Source organism: Furipterus horrens, unplaced genomic scaffold (assembly GCF_987537825.1).
Source record: "Furipterus horrens unplaced genomic scaffold, mFurHor1.1.pri manual_scaffold_5, whole genome shotgun sequence".
NCBI classification, from domain to species: Eukaryota; Metazoa; Chordata; class Mammalia; order Chiroptera; family Furipteridae; genus Furipterus; species Furipterus horrens.
Genome location: NW_028327175.1, coordinates 76,211,741 through 76,229,108, shown reverse-complemented (window position 1 = coordinate 76,229,108; position 17,368 = coordinate 76,211,741). Strand labels below are relative to the sequence as shown.

The following is a 17,368-nucleotide window of genomic DNA, read 5'->3' as shown; positions in this document are numbered from 1 at the left end:
CTTCCAAAGAATATATAAATGCTCTCATTGTCAGCACTTGGTTTTGTCAGTTATTTGTTTTTTAATTGTAGCCAGCCTTTTAGGTATGCAGTTGTATCTCATTGTGGTTTTAAATCTCCTTTGCCTAATGTCGTCGTCGGCAGCCGTCCGTCTCGAGAGACGATGGTGTAGCTTCTTAAGAGTCTATCTGCACCGCCGAGAATGGCTGTGCAGTCCGACTCGGGAGTGACAGGGTATCTGTCTCCTCCCGTGTTGAATCGACATCTTGCGATGACACTGGGGTGTCCTCTCCAGTGAAGCTGAAGCTACAGAGCCTGGGCAGGGTGATATGGAGGGTCTGCTGTTGCCCATGCAGCAGACCCCCCCTCTCTTCGCAGCTGAAGGGTCCAAGGGAAAGACGGAGTCAATACAGCTTGGCTTCAGGTGCGCCGCAGGAGTTGCCGGTGTTGACTACAATGTCAAACCACCTTAGGGACTCCGGCTCCGGATTTTCTGTCGGGGTTTACTCCCTTAGCCTTTCCCCTGAAGAGGTATGCCGCAAGGCAGCGGAGGTTTTTTGGAGTCAGAGTTTTCCTTCTCTGATGTGCCCTGACTGGAAGATCGAACCAGCGACACTTAGCTCGCAGGCCGACGCTCAATCCACTGAGCCAAACCAGCCATTGCCTAATGACTGATGATGTAAAGCACATTTTCATGTAGTTATTTAGCTTTTAAAGATTTTTCTTTGTGAATTATTTGCCCACTTTTAAATTTTTTAGTTAATGAAATTTGAGAGTTTAAATAATACTAGATAGGTCTTTTGAGTAATTCTTTTTTTTTTTTTTGCAAATATGTTCTCCCGATCTATGATATATCTCTATATTCTCTTACTAGTATATTTCACAGAGCAGAAGTTTTTAATCTTGACAAAGTCCAAATTATGATTTTTAAAAATTGAATAGCTCATGCTTTTGATATAGTAATTAAGAAATCATGTATAATCCACAACAGATTTTCTCACAGAAGTTTTGTAATTTTAAGTTTTATATTTGTCCTGGTGCATTTTGGGGTTAATTTTCTATATCATGCAAGGCTTTTGTTTATTCTTTGTTTATTGACTGTGTATGTGTGGGCATGTTTCCATCTCTCTATTTGTCTGTCTATCCTGATACCAGTCTCTCATTTACTGTAGTTCTATAATAGGTCTGGACACCAGGTAGTAGTATTCTTATTTTTCAAAACTGCTTTTGTTATTCTAGTTATTTTGCTTCTCTATATACCTTTTATAATCAATTGATCTCTGGCTATATATAAATATTTCTGTGGTATCTTGTATTGCAATAATCTTTGGATAGATTTGAAGAGTATTGATATTTACACAATATTGATATCTCCAATTCATGAACGTGTATATCTCTCCCTTTATTTAGATTTTTCTTGGTTTCTCTTATCAGTATTTTCTAATTTTCTGCGTATAAATGCTGCACATATTTTGTCAGATTTATATCTAATTATTTCATGTTTTCATCGCTATTATAAAACCTTTGTATTGGGGTTTCTAATTATTGGTCAATAGTATATAGAATTGCAATTGATTTTTGTATATTGGCCTTTTAATGTGTAACCTTGCTAAACTCACTTATTAGTTCTAGTTACTTTTTTTTTGTAGACTTCATAGGGTTTTTAGCAGATAATTTTATCAACTGCAGGAAAAACAATTTTACTTTTTTTAAAAAATTTCCTTGTTTTTAAAAATTTGATTGCACTGATTAAGACCCTCTAGTTCAATGTTGAGGAGTGGTCAGAACAAATATCCTTGCTTTGTTTCTGATCTTAAAGGTAAAGCATTTAGATTTCATCATTTTATAGAACGTAAGCAGTAGGTTTCATAAGTACCCTTTATCAAATTAAGAAACTTTCCTTCTATTTCTAGTAGTCAAAGAGTTTTTATCATCAATTAATATTGAATTTTGTTACATACTTTTTTCTTCATTTATTGAAATAGTCATATGAGATTTTCCTCTTTAATCTAGTAATATGGTAATTATGATTGGTTTGTCAATGTTAAAATGGCATTCCTGGGATAAAACTATTTGCTCATAATTTATTATGTATTTTATATATTGCTGAATTAGATCAGCTATTGTTCAAAACTTTATGTCTGTGTTCATGAAAAATATTGATCACTAATATTTTTTGTAACACCTATTTCTAGTTTTAGTATCAGGGCAATGCTGGCCTCATGAATTATGATGTTACTTTTATGAAGAGTTTCTATAGTATTGGGAGAATTCATGATTGGGCTTGGTATTTTCTTTCTTGGAAGGATTTTAACTGTGAATTTAATTTCTGTATATATTATATATTAGAGTAGTCATGTTATACTCCTTTTTTTTTTTTTGAATGAACTTTGGTAGTTTCTGCTTCGAGGAATTTGCCCACTGCATCTAAGTTTTTAAATTTATTGGTATCAAATTGCTTGTAATATTTTATTATCCTTTTAATGTTTGTGAGATCTGTTGTGATGTTTCCATTTTCATTCTGATATTGGTAATTTGTATCTTCCACTTTTGTTTTCTTTTGCTTAGTAAGTCTGGCTAGGGGTTTATCATTTTCATTGATCTTTGCAACAAACAAGCCTTTGTTTTCCATTTACTGTATTGTTTTTCTCCACTTTCAATGTCATTGATTATTGTGCTTATATTATACTTCCTTCTATATCTTAGAATTGAATTTGCTTTTCTTTTACCAGTTTGTTAAGTTGAAAGTTTAGATCAATGAGTTGAGACTTTTTTTTTTGTTTTCTAATATAAACATTTAATGTTATACATTTCCCTCCAAGCACTGCTTTAACTGCATTCCACAAATTTTGTTTTTATTTTTATTTTCCTTCAATATAAAATATTTTCTAATTTTCATGTGACTTTCTTTTTGACTAATGGGTTATTTAGAAGTATGTAGCTTAATTCCAAGTATTTGGAAAATTTCCAGATAGCTTTCCATGACTGTTTTCTAATTTAAGTTTCTTTTTACAGTCTTAGAATAAAATTTGTATGATTTTCATTAATTTAAATGTGTTATGATTTCATTTATGGATCAAAATACTGTCTGTCTTGGTGAACATAGACAATATTCTGAACCATAATTTGTACTCTGCTGTTGTTAGTTGGAATGTTCTATAAGGTTAATTACATAAAGTTGATTGATATTGTTTCAGGCTTCCATATCCTTATTGATTTTCTGTCTACTTGTTATATTAATGCTCAGAGAGAGTTGTTGAAGTCCCCAAGTAATATGGATACTTCAAATCCAAATTATAGATGTGTCTATTTCTCTTTTCAGTTCGATTATTTTTGCTTCATGTATTCTAAAGCACAGTTTTTAGGTCCACACACATTTAGGATTGTTTTTTATTCTTGGTGGATTGATTTGTTTTTCATAATTTCATTAATGTCCTTTTTTAGCTCTGGTAATAGTCATTATTCTAAAGTCTATCTCACACTGCCTAAGGTGTTTGTTTTATAACATGAGGCTTTATTTCTTGGCTTATGGAAATAAAACTGAACCTTGTTTGTTATAAAGTGAAATAGTATTAAAAGACTTAAAGAGGCCAACTAAGATGAATGACTCAGATGAGGAAACCAAGGCTTGGTGAGTTCAAAACAAAACAAAACAAAACACACAAAATGAACAAACAAAAACTAGAGGTTCAAATGAGAGGCTAAGATAAAGAAATTGAAGAGCCGAGAGTCTGTGTTAAATCCAACTGGTTCATGGCAGAGCCAGGAGCTAAGATCTTGGCGCTGGGTAATCTCTAGTCCCACCCAAGCTGTAAACATGTCTGCTAATGAATTTGCTCTGAATGAGCACCTTATTATCTAATACTTTAAAGTATACAATAGAGATTTCAAGTCAGGTACCTTATTCCTGATGTTCTCAGAACAGGGAATTCACTTCTCTTTGTTAACAAATTATGGGGAACAGCTCATTGTGCTACAGATAAAGAAGTTATAAAATCATTTTCCACATTCTTTTTTGAAGATGAAATTATTGATAAGGCACAGCAATGATCTTATGACATCAGTGAAGCAATCACTATTCATAGCAATGTGGCTATCAAAGTCTAGTACAGTATTCCCTCACTTATTGCGGGTATTACATTCTAGACCCCACCGTGAAGTAGGAACCTTACATTTATTCTACACTCTTAAACCTATGTAACTTTAACAACATACATATACAGTACCTCAAAATCCCACAATATAGCAAGAAATCCGCGATAAATAATTAAATATAGTATTTTTAAAAATCCTGCAATACAGTGAGGCCACGATAAGTCAACCGCAATATAGAGAGGGACTACTGTATTTGATGCAGTAGCTTTATGGATTAATTATTACTTATTGGTTTTCCAGGTGCTTCGCATGAAAAGCTTTCTATTAAGCACTTCACACACTGAAAAGAGTATACGCGTGCATTCAGGTGCAATGTTGTTCCTTGAGTTTGGAACTGAATACTGCCCTTTGTCACTTTTGCAGGAGAAATTACAAATGACAAGCACAGTTGGCTCTTTTTTTGTAATGGTGTCCTTCCTCCTAAACTGATTAACATAGAAAATAAAAACACTGGGCTGTAAACTAGGAAATTCTTCTGCTGAAATATCTTTTTATCCCCTGCTCTTTCTTCCATTTCCACTTATTTGCAGTACTACAGGAATCTGGGATATTTATGACTATCTCTTTTAAGATACATTTTCAAAAGCTGCTTAACAAATATTTGATGGAATCTATTTTTGGCCTCAATAGGACAATCTGAATTTGCATCTCCTCATGGGTTGGCATGGCCTAAATTGATCTACACTGACCTGGTTCATTTTAAATCAATTCAAGGCTTCTCTGTGTGCACACAGAACAATCCACTACCCGTACCTCAGATGCCACAAAATCAATCCCAGGGAAATGTAAGAAATCTGGATTGGTTCTTCATATAAAAGTGTACTGTATTGTACTGTTCAAAACTGAGAGGGGCAGTGAGGTGGAACTAAGCAACTGGAAGAGTTTAACTAACCAACTAGCCAAAAATTATCAGTTGTCTGTGCTAAAAAATACATTTGTCCCATCTAACATCTAGTTATGGCTTTATCCATCATCTGCAGTGATTGTTATAAAATTAATTCAAATAGCATTTTGTTATATTTCTTTTAAGTATATGCCATGTTTTTGTGGCAAAATGGACATTTGTTATTCTACTGCAATTGTAACAGGTTATTTCCTAAGGTGAAGATTCTATAGCCATCCTTACTTTAGAAGTGAGATGTTAAAAAAACAAGCAATCTAAACTGAATAAGGATCTATGGTAGTTTACTTTGCTAGAACATGTTGCACTGCTTAGCCAGAATCGACAAAAATAGTAGTTGAACATCTTTCAGTATTTTACCACTTGCTTGTAAACATTTTCCTTAAGTAAACTGCTGAACTATAAAGAGATAATGATTGTACTTCCTATTTTATATAAAAAGATCCCATACTTGGAAATATATCACATTATTGAACTTTTAAAAGAGCAAATGTGTAATGAGTGAGGTTCATAAATATCTATAATGTTAAGTATAAATAATAAATGCAATAAGGAAGTTAAAGGGCTATAAGAGTTCCTAGAAGGGAGAGAAAGCTTCTTGCTGAAAGAAACTAGGAAATGTTTAATTGATAGTAAGTTACTTAAGTTAGACTTTAAGGAGGAAATAGATTCTGAACAGATTGAAAATAATTCTATATGTAAGGAACAGTATAAACAACTTTATTGAAGCAGAGGATTATGGGAATTTATTGAAAACAGTGACTATAAGATTAAAGCACTGAGAAAGGAAGTAGTAAAATATGCCTGCTGTGGCCAGATAATCATGACCCTTGAAACCAGCCTGAGACTTTAAACTTTTTGTTCTAGGCTATGAGGGACCATCAGAGTATTAGGATTATTGAAGCATGTCATAAAATAACAGAAATCATTCATAAAGCAACATCTAAGAGCCATATTTTCAGGGTGTGTTTAAGTTTAGGTAAATAGACTATGTTCTAGAGATAAAATACGACAGAATCCTTGCTCTTAAGGAGTTTTGAATTTAAAGGAAAAGATAGATGTACACATAAAAAGCATATGAATTATAGTCTGAATGCCTCTCAAATAGAGACAGTTACAAGGTGTTAAGGACATAGATGGGAGAATTACATAGTAGGGCAAATTTAGCTCCAAAAATAGGTAAGTACTGAATAATCAGTGGCTTAACACAGTAAGTATTTATTTCTTGTTTCATTACAGCCGAATGTGGTGTTCCTTCTCAGATGGCCTATTGTGTGGTCAGTCAGGGACCTAGGTTCTTTCATTTTGTAGTTTGGCTCTAGCATAGGTCCTTCGCATCATTTATGTGAGTAAGGATAACCAAGAGGAGGGCATTTGTGCCTCACTAACTCAGCTCAGAACATTCATACTGATTTCATTGATAAGAAGTAATAGAACTGGAAACATGGTCTCTCTTTGTGTCCAAGACAAATATAGCATGATTTTGGTGAATACAGTAGAGTGTCTGCCCCAAGAGCACATCTGACTATGCGGTGGGGGTAATTAGATCTAGGAATGGTGGAAAGTGCTGGTGTTGTATTTGGTTGCTTACATCTGGCATTTGTTCTGATTAGTTAAAACCTATCTGACACCTGTGCTGATTGGCTGATGTTCATGTCTTTCAAGTGTTAAATATTTTTAATTAGATTTTTACAATTTACCTGCACTTGTGCTAAGCCTGGAAGAGTGAGGGTGAATCCAAGAGTTCTACTTTAGCAAGACAGAACTGGCAATAGGTTATAAAATAAATCGAAGTGAAGAAATTAGCCAAAAACTTATGTGCATAACACATAGACACAGACAACAATGTGGTGATGGCCAAAGGGAGGGGGGCAGGGAGGGGTAGAGGCAGGCAAAGGGGGTAAATGGGAACATCTGTAATAGTTTCAACAATAAACATAAAGAGAGAGAGAGAGATACAAGATAGATAGATAGATGGATTGATAGATAGATAGATAGATAGATAGATAGATAGATAGATAAATTGAAATGTAGAGATTTGGAGATAATAAGATAATTTAGGAGACTATTTCAAAAGTATAGGCAAGAATTGTAAAACATAAATAGAGAATAGACAGCAGAGATGAAGACCAGGCAGAAAATATAGCTTCAGGCAGCTATTTGGATGTGAAAAGCAAGAGAAGGAGAAGAGTAAACAAACTAACTAACTAATTAACTAACTACAGCAAGCCAGAAATGTTGAGCCTAGATAGTTGAGAGATTGATAGTGCTTTTAACTAAATAGTGAACCAGAAAAGGGACAAATTTTGAAGGATCCATTAGATTCTTAGCCTTTTGAAGGCAAGAATCTGATTTGTGGTCCTAGAATCTGGTACAGAACTGACTGAGCACGTAGTAGATGCTCCACGGATATTCATTTAATCAATAGCAAATGAAACTAAATTACTTCAGTTTTAGACACACTGAGTTTTTGATGTCACTGAGACGTTGAGGTAGATATGTCCACCAAGTAGTTATAAAGCTAGAAGCAGGGTAAAGTGGTAATAAAAACCTCCTAGGTAATAGTAGTAATTAAATCCAGATGATCATGAGGAAGAAAATAACGCAAGTAGAGAAAACTTTGGGGGGAAAATTCCTATCATTAGAGGAGAAGAAAATTCAGAAAAGGTACTGGAAAAAAAATACATCTCAGGAAACAAAAAAGCAATCTTAAAAGGGGTAGTTAGGCATATTAACAACATGGACATGTGAAGAACAAAGGAACTCATTTCATTTCATGATTGGGGTTGAGATGGTAGCATTATAATTGGAAAGGGCCTGGATTCCTGGGTCACGAGATGAAGCAGAGCTCCTAATGAACTGCATCAAATTTTAGTGAGTAAGATGTATACATCTGTTTTGCTGAGATTTCAGCATTTTTCTTTTAGGAAAATCAGGAGTAAATATCTTGAATAATATAGCTCTAGAAAGAATAAATAGGCTACAAATGCTTGGAAGTCAGGATGGCATCAGATGTTTCAAAAGCAGGATCAGAAAGAAGATGGTACAGCCTCAATAAACGGAGGGACAGTAATATTCACTCTAAAACTACAAATATCTCTTGTAATTAAGTATATTCATCAAAAATCTTTGGAAAACAGGTAAAAATATTTCATATGAAAATTAATTGAATCTATTCTGTTCTTCATTTGGTTAGAGTTCAAAGAACAAATGACACCTGAATATTTTCCTCCCTCAATCTGTTAAATGTGAAGGGACAATAAAGATATTTTGAAATTATTTACCTTCTATTTACCATATTTTAGATGCTTCTTAAGAATGTCTTTCTCCAAATGAGGGAATAAGCCTTAAAAAAAAAAAAAGAACATGCTGGGTTCAGGAAATAGTAATCCCCAAAAGTGGTGAGGACTATTCCCAGAATGACAGGCCTAGTGACAACCAGTTTCAACAGGATAAGAAGACAATGAAACTCAACACATTCACAACTGAAACTGTTACATCTTCTCCACGCAACCTCAAAGGGCTCTTTGATAAATATACTCACTCACATTATATGTACGGATTCAAACTAACAACACTCATCCTTCCTGATTTGTTTCAGAGGTGTTCCTGGAGGCACACCTCAGCCTGGAGCACAATATGTTTCCTCCTGCTTTGTGAAACCATCTCCATTAGCTCCTATAAGCTACTTTTAAAGAAACTTAATGTTCTTTTACTATGTCTTTTGGCATCTTTCAATCACATCACAATTCTGTTGTGATAAGTACACAGGTTAGTGTCTGAAATGAGACTATGAAAAGACTCCAGACGTTAATGACTAAATTTATTTAGGGGTTTGTGGATAAACTGAAATAGAAGATGAGTCAGAAATACTAGAGTGGCAGAGGACCATCCTTGGCTCAGGACTGCAAAATTTTATGTCCGGAGTATAGGAAAAATTGTTCCAATGGAACATATACATTGTAAATTTTGACTCAGTGGATTGAAAAGAAATTAAAAATCAAAAAGCTTTGACTTTGAGTTCCTTAGTTGCTTCTGTAAGGTCTAGTCAAGGTGAAAGTGACACCTGAAACTTTCTGGCAAGTACTGTATGGAAACCACCGGATCAATAGTCTGGCTGGCCAGGAAAAGCAAGACTGAAACTATAGCACCTGGTGTCTGAGACAAAGCCCGTGGGACAAGATCACTGGAAACAGAAGCCAAGAACACTGGAGCTTCCTTACTGGCAGTTCTTCATGCCAAGCACAAAAAGGATCACTACCCAGGCTGTAGATGTTGGAGGGATGAGAGCAGAACAATTTTTAACTCATTAAGCAGACTATAACCATAGAATGTTTTATAATGCAGGGACTATACAACAAAGGCAATTAAATAGCTACCAAATATGTAAGTGTGAGATCAAATAATGGTAATGATAATAGTCAAGTCAGGAACAAGCTATTTCTTTACTAACCTACCCTTCAAAAATACCCAAAAGGATTTATTTGGTGTTAGTTTTTTGTTTTGTTTTTTTAACTTTGGATTAACTTTCTTGTAAATGGCTGCACTTTAAATGTTGTCTTTTACAGGAAGCTATAATCTTGAGGCTCTGTGATTTGGGCAAAACAATTATGGTAAAAGAAAACAAAAATAGTGTTCAAAGAAAAGACATATGATTTGCTAAATGAATGAATCACCTTTATAAAAAAGAAAATCAAAATTACTTAATTGAGATTAAATATCTGTTATTTATGTGTCCAGAAAATTATTTATTTTTTAACCTCATGCTTTAAAGATCCATAAAAGATTAAATATTACCAGGTGGGGTTTTAAATGTGAAAGTTATGGTTAAATGTGTCTTTACAGATTTGAAAACCTTCAGTTTCCAGAATGATCCATGGTTCCTAAGAATACTAAATTAAAGTGCAATTAGGGAAAACTGTACTAAAGTATAACTGAATGGTAAACTTAAGATCTAATTTTGTTTGTGACTGAAGTTAAGTTATCAGCTTAAAATAGAGTGTTATATCAACAATATATTTTATATAAGCCTTATAGTAACGATAAAGCAAAAAAACCTGGAGTTAATACACAAAAAATAAAAAGAAGTGAGTCAAACATACCCATATGGAAAATAATCAGTTCACAAAGGAAGAAAGGAACAAAGAAAATACAAAAGAGCCAGCAAACAACTAATAAGATGTCAATAGTGTGTCCTTATCCACCAATAATTACTTAAAATGTAAATGGACTAAATTCTCCAATCAAAAGCGATAGAGTGGCTGAATGCATAAAAAAACAAACAAATAAACAAACAAACAAAAACAAAACCCAGTCCTGGCTGGTGTGGCTCAGTTGATTGGGGTGTCACCCCATAGATACAGGGTTGTGGGTTTGATTCCTGGTCAGGGCATATGCCTGGGTTATGAGTTCAGTTCCAATCTGGGTGCTTGCAAGAGGCAAACAATCAGTGTTTCTCCCTCCCTTCCCCTCTCTCTCTAAAAAAAAAAAAAAAAAAAATTAATAAGCATATTGCTGGGTGAGGATTAAAAGGAAAAAAAGACCTAACTCTATATTGCCTACATGAGACTTGTTTCAGCTCTAAGCACACACAAAGAATCAAACTGAAGGAATGGATAACATGTTCCATGCAAATGGAAGCAAAGAGCAAGAATAGCTATACTTACCTTGGACAAAACATACTTTAACTAAAAAACTATCAAAAAACAAAAGTCATCACATACTGACCAAGGAGTCAATTCATTAAGAGGAAATTAGAATTACATGCACCAAACATTGGAAGAACAAACTGTATTAAGCAAATACTGACAGATCTTAAGGGAAAAATAACCAACATGACAATAATAGTAGATGACATCTATATCCCATTTTCAACAACAGATTATCCAGACAAAACAAATAAAAAGGAAGCATTGGACTTGAATTATACTTTAGAGCAATTTGACCTAAGAGACATATACATAACATTCTACCCTAAAGCAGCAGACCGTACATTGTTCTTAAGTGCACATGAAACATTCTCCAGGATATCATATGCTAGATCACAAAACAAGTCACAAAAGTGCGGAAATTAAACAACATTCTCCTGAACAACCAATATGTCAAAATATCAAATGAAATATAAAAAAGTATCTTGAAATAAACAAAAATGGAAACATAACATATAAAAACTGATGGAATGCAGCAAAAGTAGTTCTAAGAGGGAAGTTTAGAGTGATAAGTGCCTATATTAAGAATAAAAGAAAGATGTCAAATAACCAAACTTTATACTTCAAGAAACTATAAAGAGTAAACAAAATAAACCCAAAATTAGCAGAATGAAGGAAATAATAAAGATTAGAGCACAAATAAATTAAGCAGACCAGAAAAAAATGGAAAAGTTTAATAAAACTGAGAACTGTTTGTTTTTTAAAGAAAATTTGACAAACCTTTAGTTAGGCTTTTCAAGATAAAAAGAGAGAAGATTGAAATAAAATAAGAAAAAAAGAAAGACATTACAATGGATACCACAGAAATAAAAAGGATCATAAGAGACCATTATGAACAAGTATATGCCAACAAAATAATAAAGTGAAAGAAGTGAATAAATTCCTTGAATCATACAACCCACAAAGACTGAATCATGAAGAAATAGAAAATCTGAACAGGTCTATAACAAGTATGGAAATTGTATCAGTAATTAAAAATCTCCCAATAAATACAGTCTTCACTGGTTAATTCTATCAGACATTTAAAGAAGAATTAATGCCAGTCTTTCTCAAACTGTTCCAAGAAATCTAAGAGTAAAGAACACTCCAACTCATTTTATAATGCCAGCATTCTCCTGATGCCAAAGTCAGACAAAGATACTGAAAGAAAAGTACACGCTAATTACCCTGATGAATATACATGTAAAATTCTCAACAAACTACTACGAAGCAAGTTCAAAAGGATCACATAGCATAATTAAGTAGTACTTATCCTTGGGATGCAAGGATGGTTCAACAAACATAAATAAATAAATGTAATACATCACATTATTAGAGTGAAAATTTTAATATCATAAGATCATCTCAATAGATGCAGAACAAGGACATGAAAAAATTTAAATTTTTATTCTTTCATCATAAAAACTCTGTACAGATTGGGGACAGAAGGATTGTACCTCAACATAATACAAGTCATAAACGACAAGTCCACAGTTAACATACTCAATGGTGAGAGATTGTTAGTTTTTGTCTCTAACATTATGAACAAGACAAAAATTGCCTATTCTTGCCACTTGTATTCATCATAGTACTGAAAGTCCTAGACAGAGAAATTAAGAAAGAATAAGGAGTAAAAAGTATCCAAGTCAGAAGAACTTAAAGAAAAACTTAAATTGTCTCTGTTTTGCCATGGCTTCTTCCTCTGAATTCTTTTGATAATTATGGTGATAAGAATAATGCATCTGAAACTTGTTTAGTATTTGCTTGATCAAACATGTTTATGCCTTATTCCTTTTTAATATTTATAAAAATAAAACAAGGCAGGTACTGTTTTTTATATTAGACATGAAAAAAACTGAGGAACAGAGGGATTAAATAATACCAGGTGTTAGAACCAAAATTTGCTTCAAGATCTGTGTACAGATCCCATATGCATAAGCCTTTTACTATTTTTTTCTGTTTATATCATTGAATGTTTGTCTCAGGTTGACTTGTGTTATAATTATATATTATTCTTTCCTTTTTAGTACAAATGATTCAACTGATATAACTGGAAAGCATAGATACACAAGTGTGTATCCACCTAATCTTTCCATTTTATTTATTTATTTTTAAGTATATTTAATTGATTATATTGTTACAATAGTTCCAATCTTTTCCCCTTTGCTCCCCTCCACCCAGCACCCCTCTCCCCCAGCAAACCCCCCAAGTCCATGCCCATGGGTCGTACATACAAGCTCTCCCATTTCACCCTTTCATATATTCTTTTTCTTCTTCTTTTTTTAAGAATTAATTAATTAATTAATTATTTTAACAATAAGAATATAACAATCCCCCTCTCAGGCTTAAGACCCTTTATAATCTTATAAAGGACAACAGGTGAAGGTCTCGAGCTCCTCTACCTGCTTCAAGCTGGACATGGCTGTCGTCCTACCTACCTTTGGGTCCAGAAATCCCTAATAAGAGTGGGGGTGTGGAGGGGATGGTGGCCTTCCCACACGGGGAAGGATCGTGCAAACTCCAGGTCAGTTGGCTGTCCCCAGACAATGACGTGCTTGATTTAACAGGCTGGCATCCTTGTTGTATTCTAATCTTTTCATTTTAAAGGTTTTCTAATATATTGTTATGTGTCTCTTTAAATTTTATAATTCAAGAAGAAATTTGAGGCAAATTACTTGAATAGTTTTAACCTTTAAATAATTTTAATATTCTGTGTTATTCCTTTCTCACTGCAGTTAGCACATTTCTTTGAATATCAAAATATAGTTAACCAGTGTTGACCCCCTAATGTCCCAGAATCCTCCAGCATTCTAAAATCATATTTTCCTTTAATATTTTAGTAGATGGCTAGGGTCCTTATTCTACATATTATGGGAAGCTCATTGCTCTTCTGCTCCACAATATTTCTGAATCTTATCGGTTGGAAGAGGACTCCATATATTTTTTCTGGTCACCAGCCACTTAAGTTGAACTCTTCCTATTAGTTCCCCTCTCTGACTTGTCTCCTGAGATTGCCATTCTGCTGCTATCCTGGACATTGTTCTACTGACTTAAGTATGTTTTGTGGTAGACTCTTACTGATGTCACAGCTTTCATTTATTCATTTCATAATTTACTAAACATACAAACATTCATTGAGTGTCTGATGGTACTACGTTGGGCACTGATAGGACAATGATAAGTAAGCCAAGTTGTCACAATCATGTAGCTCATATTCTAGCAAGGAGACATAAAACTCACCCAGGCACACAGATAACTGTGAAATCACAGCTGAGATAAGTATGATGGAGGAAGGGCCCATGGTGGATTGAGAGCTATGTGGACTTGAACTAACAGTTGAAGGGTAAGTAGATTAAACAGCTCTGCAGCAAAGATGGAGGAGGAGTAGAGGGTAAGATGTGCTAAATGTGGAGAGTCCAAGAAGCAGGCCTGAATCCAGGTGAAAGATGGTGGTTTAAATTAGGAAAATGATGATGGAGATGAAGATAAAGGGAAGATTTGAGAAGCATTTACTATAGCATAAAGCAAGGGGACTTAGTGATAGGAAGGAAGCATAAAGTATCAAAAATATAGAGTTCCATATAGGCAGAAACTGGAAAATGCATATAGACATACATTTTAGTCATAAAAATTTATCAGACATCATTGAATTTGGAAAATTTTCACCAGCTATGTCGCTCCTTAGCTTCTTTCCTGGCAGTTTTTCCTTTAAACCCACTTTCTCTCCTTCAAAACCATATTCTCAACTACCATTTGTTGCTTTCCCTATTTCTGGACTCACAGTAATTACTTCATAATAACTTTAGTAATACAATTGTTACATGAACAATTTAACACTAAATCTCTAATAGTGTAATATCCGCTTCCCACTGCCAACACTTCCATTGAGCTGTTGCTGAGCTGTCTCTCATAGCGCCACCCTTAGTCATACAAAGAGCCTGGAGACGTACTGAAGTCACAGCAGTTGTTTTGTTTGTTTGTCTATTTGTTTTTGCTTTTCTTGTTTTTTTTTTTTTTTTTTGTATATCTTGGATCAAATTCTTAGACTTCCACCAAAACTTCCAGGGTCATGTGGCTATGTATAGTGATGCACACTTTCATCTCCCCATTGGGCATATTCAACTTTAAGTTTCCTTAAGCCCTGCATATCCTCACATCTCATTTGCTAGTTCTTATTCTATATGTCACATCCCACCCTCCAAAATATCAGTTTTAGTAACCCCTAATGGCTTACTAAAACTAAAAGCTAATGTACTTTATGTTAACAATGTAGAATCAAAATGCTTAATAATCAATTATGACTTTCAAAGTTATATATTCCTGGCTGGAGGAATATCTATACCTAATATTGAATCTGTTCTTATGTTCTCTTCAAGGAAACATCCTTCTCTATCAGAACTCCCCATGTTTCCATATCCAGATTTTTTCACCAAGGGAGATGAAGAATTGGCAAGAATCATTGACCATCACGTAAGATTGGCTTTCTTAAATTGTTGGCAAAAGCTTTGTTTTTTAAAGGTATTTGGAATTAGAACGTGTAGTTCTGAGACTTAAATATCAACATGTGAAACTTAAAAGTAGAGCCATGACTGGGCATTGCTAAACTTAGTTATATCTCACTGTACTATCTATACATATCAATGCCTTTATTGGGTTACAGAAAATTTGGCATCTGTCATTTAAAAATACAAACCTTATCCTATTTCCTGAATTAGTACTGATTTCTTTTGACAAGAATCTGATATTGAACACTGAACACTAACACCAGTTTCTTCTTAACGGAACAAAAATCTTTTGACTCAATTTTCAGTAACCATTCTTTACCCGTGAAATATTAGAAAGACTTTAATCACTTTGTTCATGGTATGAGTTTTAAAAGCTGTGGAAATACAAGGCTAGTCACTTAAGACACTTTAAACTATTGAGCTATATTTAGTTGATGATTTGTTGCCAAATCATTTTATGAGTGCTTTTTTTTAGGAGCAGAGTTGGAGCAGGAGAGAACGTGCCCATTTTCTTTTATTTTTCCTTTTAGTACGATATGGATTCACTGGATATAGAATGTGTTTAAATTAATTTTATCTCCAATAGTTTATTATTGTCTGTCATATTTTGTTTATATTCCATGATTAACTTATTTTTATTGAATTTATTGGTGGTGACATTGGTTAATAAAATTACATAGGTTTCAGATGCACAATTCTATAATACATCATCTACATATTGTGTTGTGTATTCACCACCCCAAGTCAAGTCTCCTCCCATCACCATTTAACCTCCCTTTACGCTATTGAACCTCCCACTGCTCCTCTTTCCTTCTGACATTCATCATCCTATTTTCTGTATCCACGAGTCTTTTTTTCCTTTTGCACAATCCCTTCACCCTTCCTACCCAGCCCCCTACTCCCTCCCCTTTGACAACTGTCATCTGTTTTCTGTATCCAGCAGCCTGTTTCTATTTGTTTGTTAGTTTATTTTGTTTATTAGATCCCACAATAAGTGAAATCGTATGGTACTTGTCTTTCCCTGAATCACTCATTTCACTTAGCATAATACTCTCCAGGTCCATTTATGTTGTTATATAAGGTAGGATTTTCTTCTCTTCTATGACTGAGTAATATTCCATTGCATAAATGCATCACAGCTTTTTATCCACTTATCTACTGATGGGTACTTGGGATGCTTCCAAATCTTGACTACTGTAAATAATACTGCTGTGAACATAGGGATGCATATATTATTTCAAATTAGTGTTTTGGGTTTCTTCAGATATATTCCAAGATGTGGAATCACTGGGTCAAAAGGCAGTTATATTTTTAATTTTTGAGGTAACTCCATACTGCTTTCCACAGTGGGTGGACCAGTCTGCATTCCCAACAACAGTGTACTAGGGTTCCCCTTTCTCCACATCCTCACCAACACTTGTTGTTTGTTGATTTATTGATGATGGCCATTCCTACAGGAGTAAGGTGATATCTTGTTGTGGTTTTAATTTTCATTTCTCTGATGATTAGTGATGTTGAGCATCTTTTCATATGTCTATTGGCCATTTGTATGTCATCTTTGGGGAAGTGTCTGTTCAAGTCCTTTGCCCACTTTTTTATTAGATTATTGTTTTGGTGTTGAGTTTTATAAGTTCTTTATAAATTTTGTATATTACCTTCTTATCAGATGTATTATTGACAAATATGTTCCTCCATTCACTGGGTTGTCTTTTCATCTTGGTGCTTTCCTTTGCTGTGAAAACACTTTTTAGTTTGATGAAATCCCATTTGTTTATTTTTTTCTTTTGTATTTTTTCCCAAGGAGATATATCAGAAAAAATATTGATACAGGAAATGTCTGAGATTTTGCTGCCTATGTTTTGTTCTAGGATTTTTATGATTTTGAGTCTAACATTTAAGTCTTTATTCCATTTTAAGTTCATTCTTGTGTATGGTGTTAAAAAAGTGATCTAGTTTCATTTCTTTGCACTATCTGTCCAATTTCCTAACATCATTTATTGAATAGACTCTCTTTACTCCATTGTATGTTTTTGTCTCCTTCGTCAAATATTAATTGACCATAAAAATGTGGGTTTATTTCTGGGCTCTCTATTCTGTTTCATTCATCCAAGTCTATTTTTA

At 34.0% G+C, this 17,368-nt stretch overlaps 1 protein-coding gene across 1 annotated transcript in view; it reads left to right on the top strand.

Moving 5' to 3' along the window:
- Positions 1–17,368, top strand: part of TMEM232 (transmembrane protein 232) — a 181,010-nt gene that overhangs the window by 159,004 nt on the left and 4,638 nt on the right. Inside the window, exon 12 of the mRNA XM_090279017.1 lies at positions 15,119–15,212. Within this exon, the coding sequence (XP_090135143.1) occupies positions 15,119–15,212 (94 nt within the window). The remainder of the gene's footprint in view (positions 1–15,118; positions 15,213–17,368) is intronic.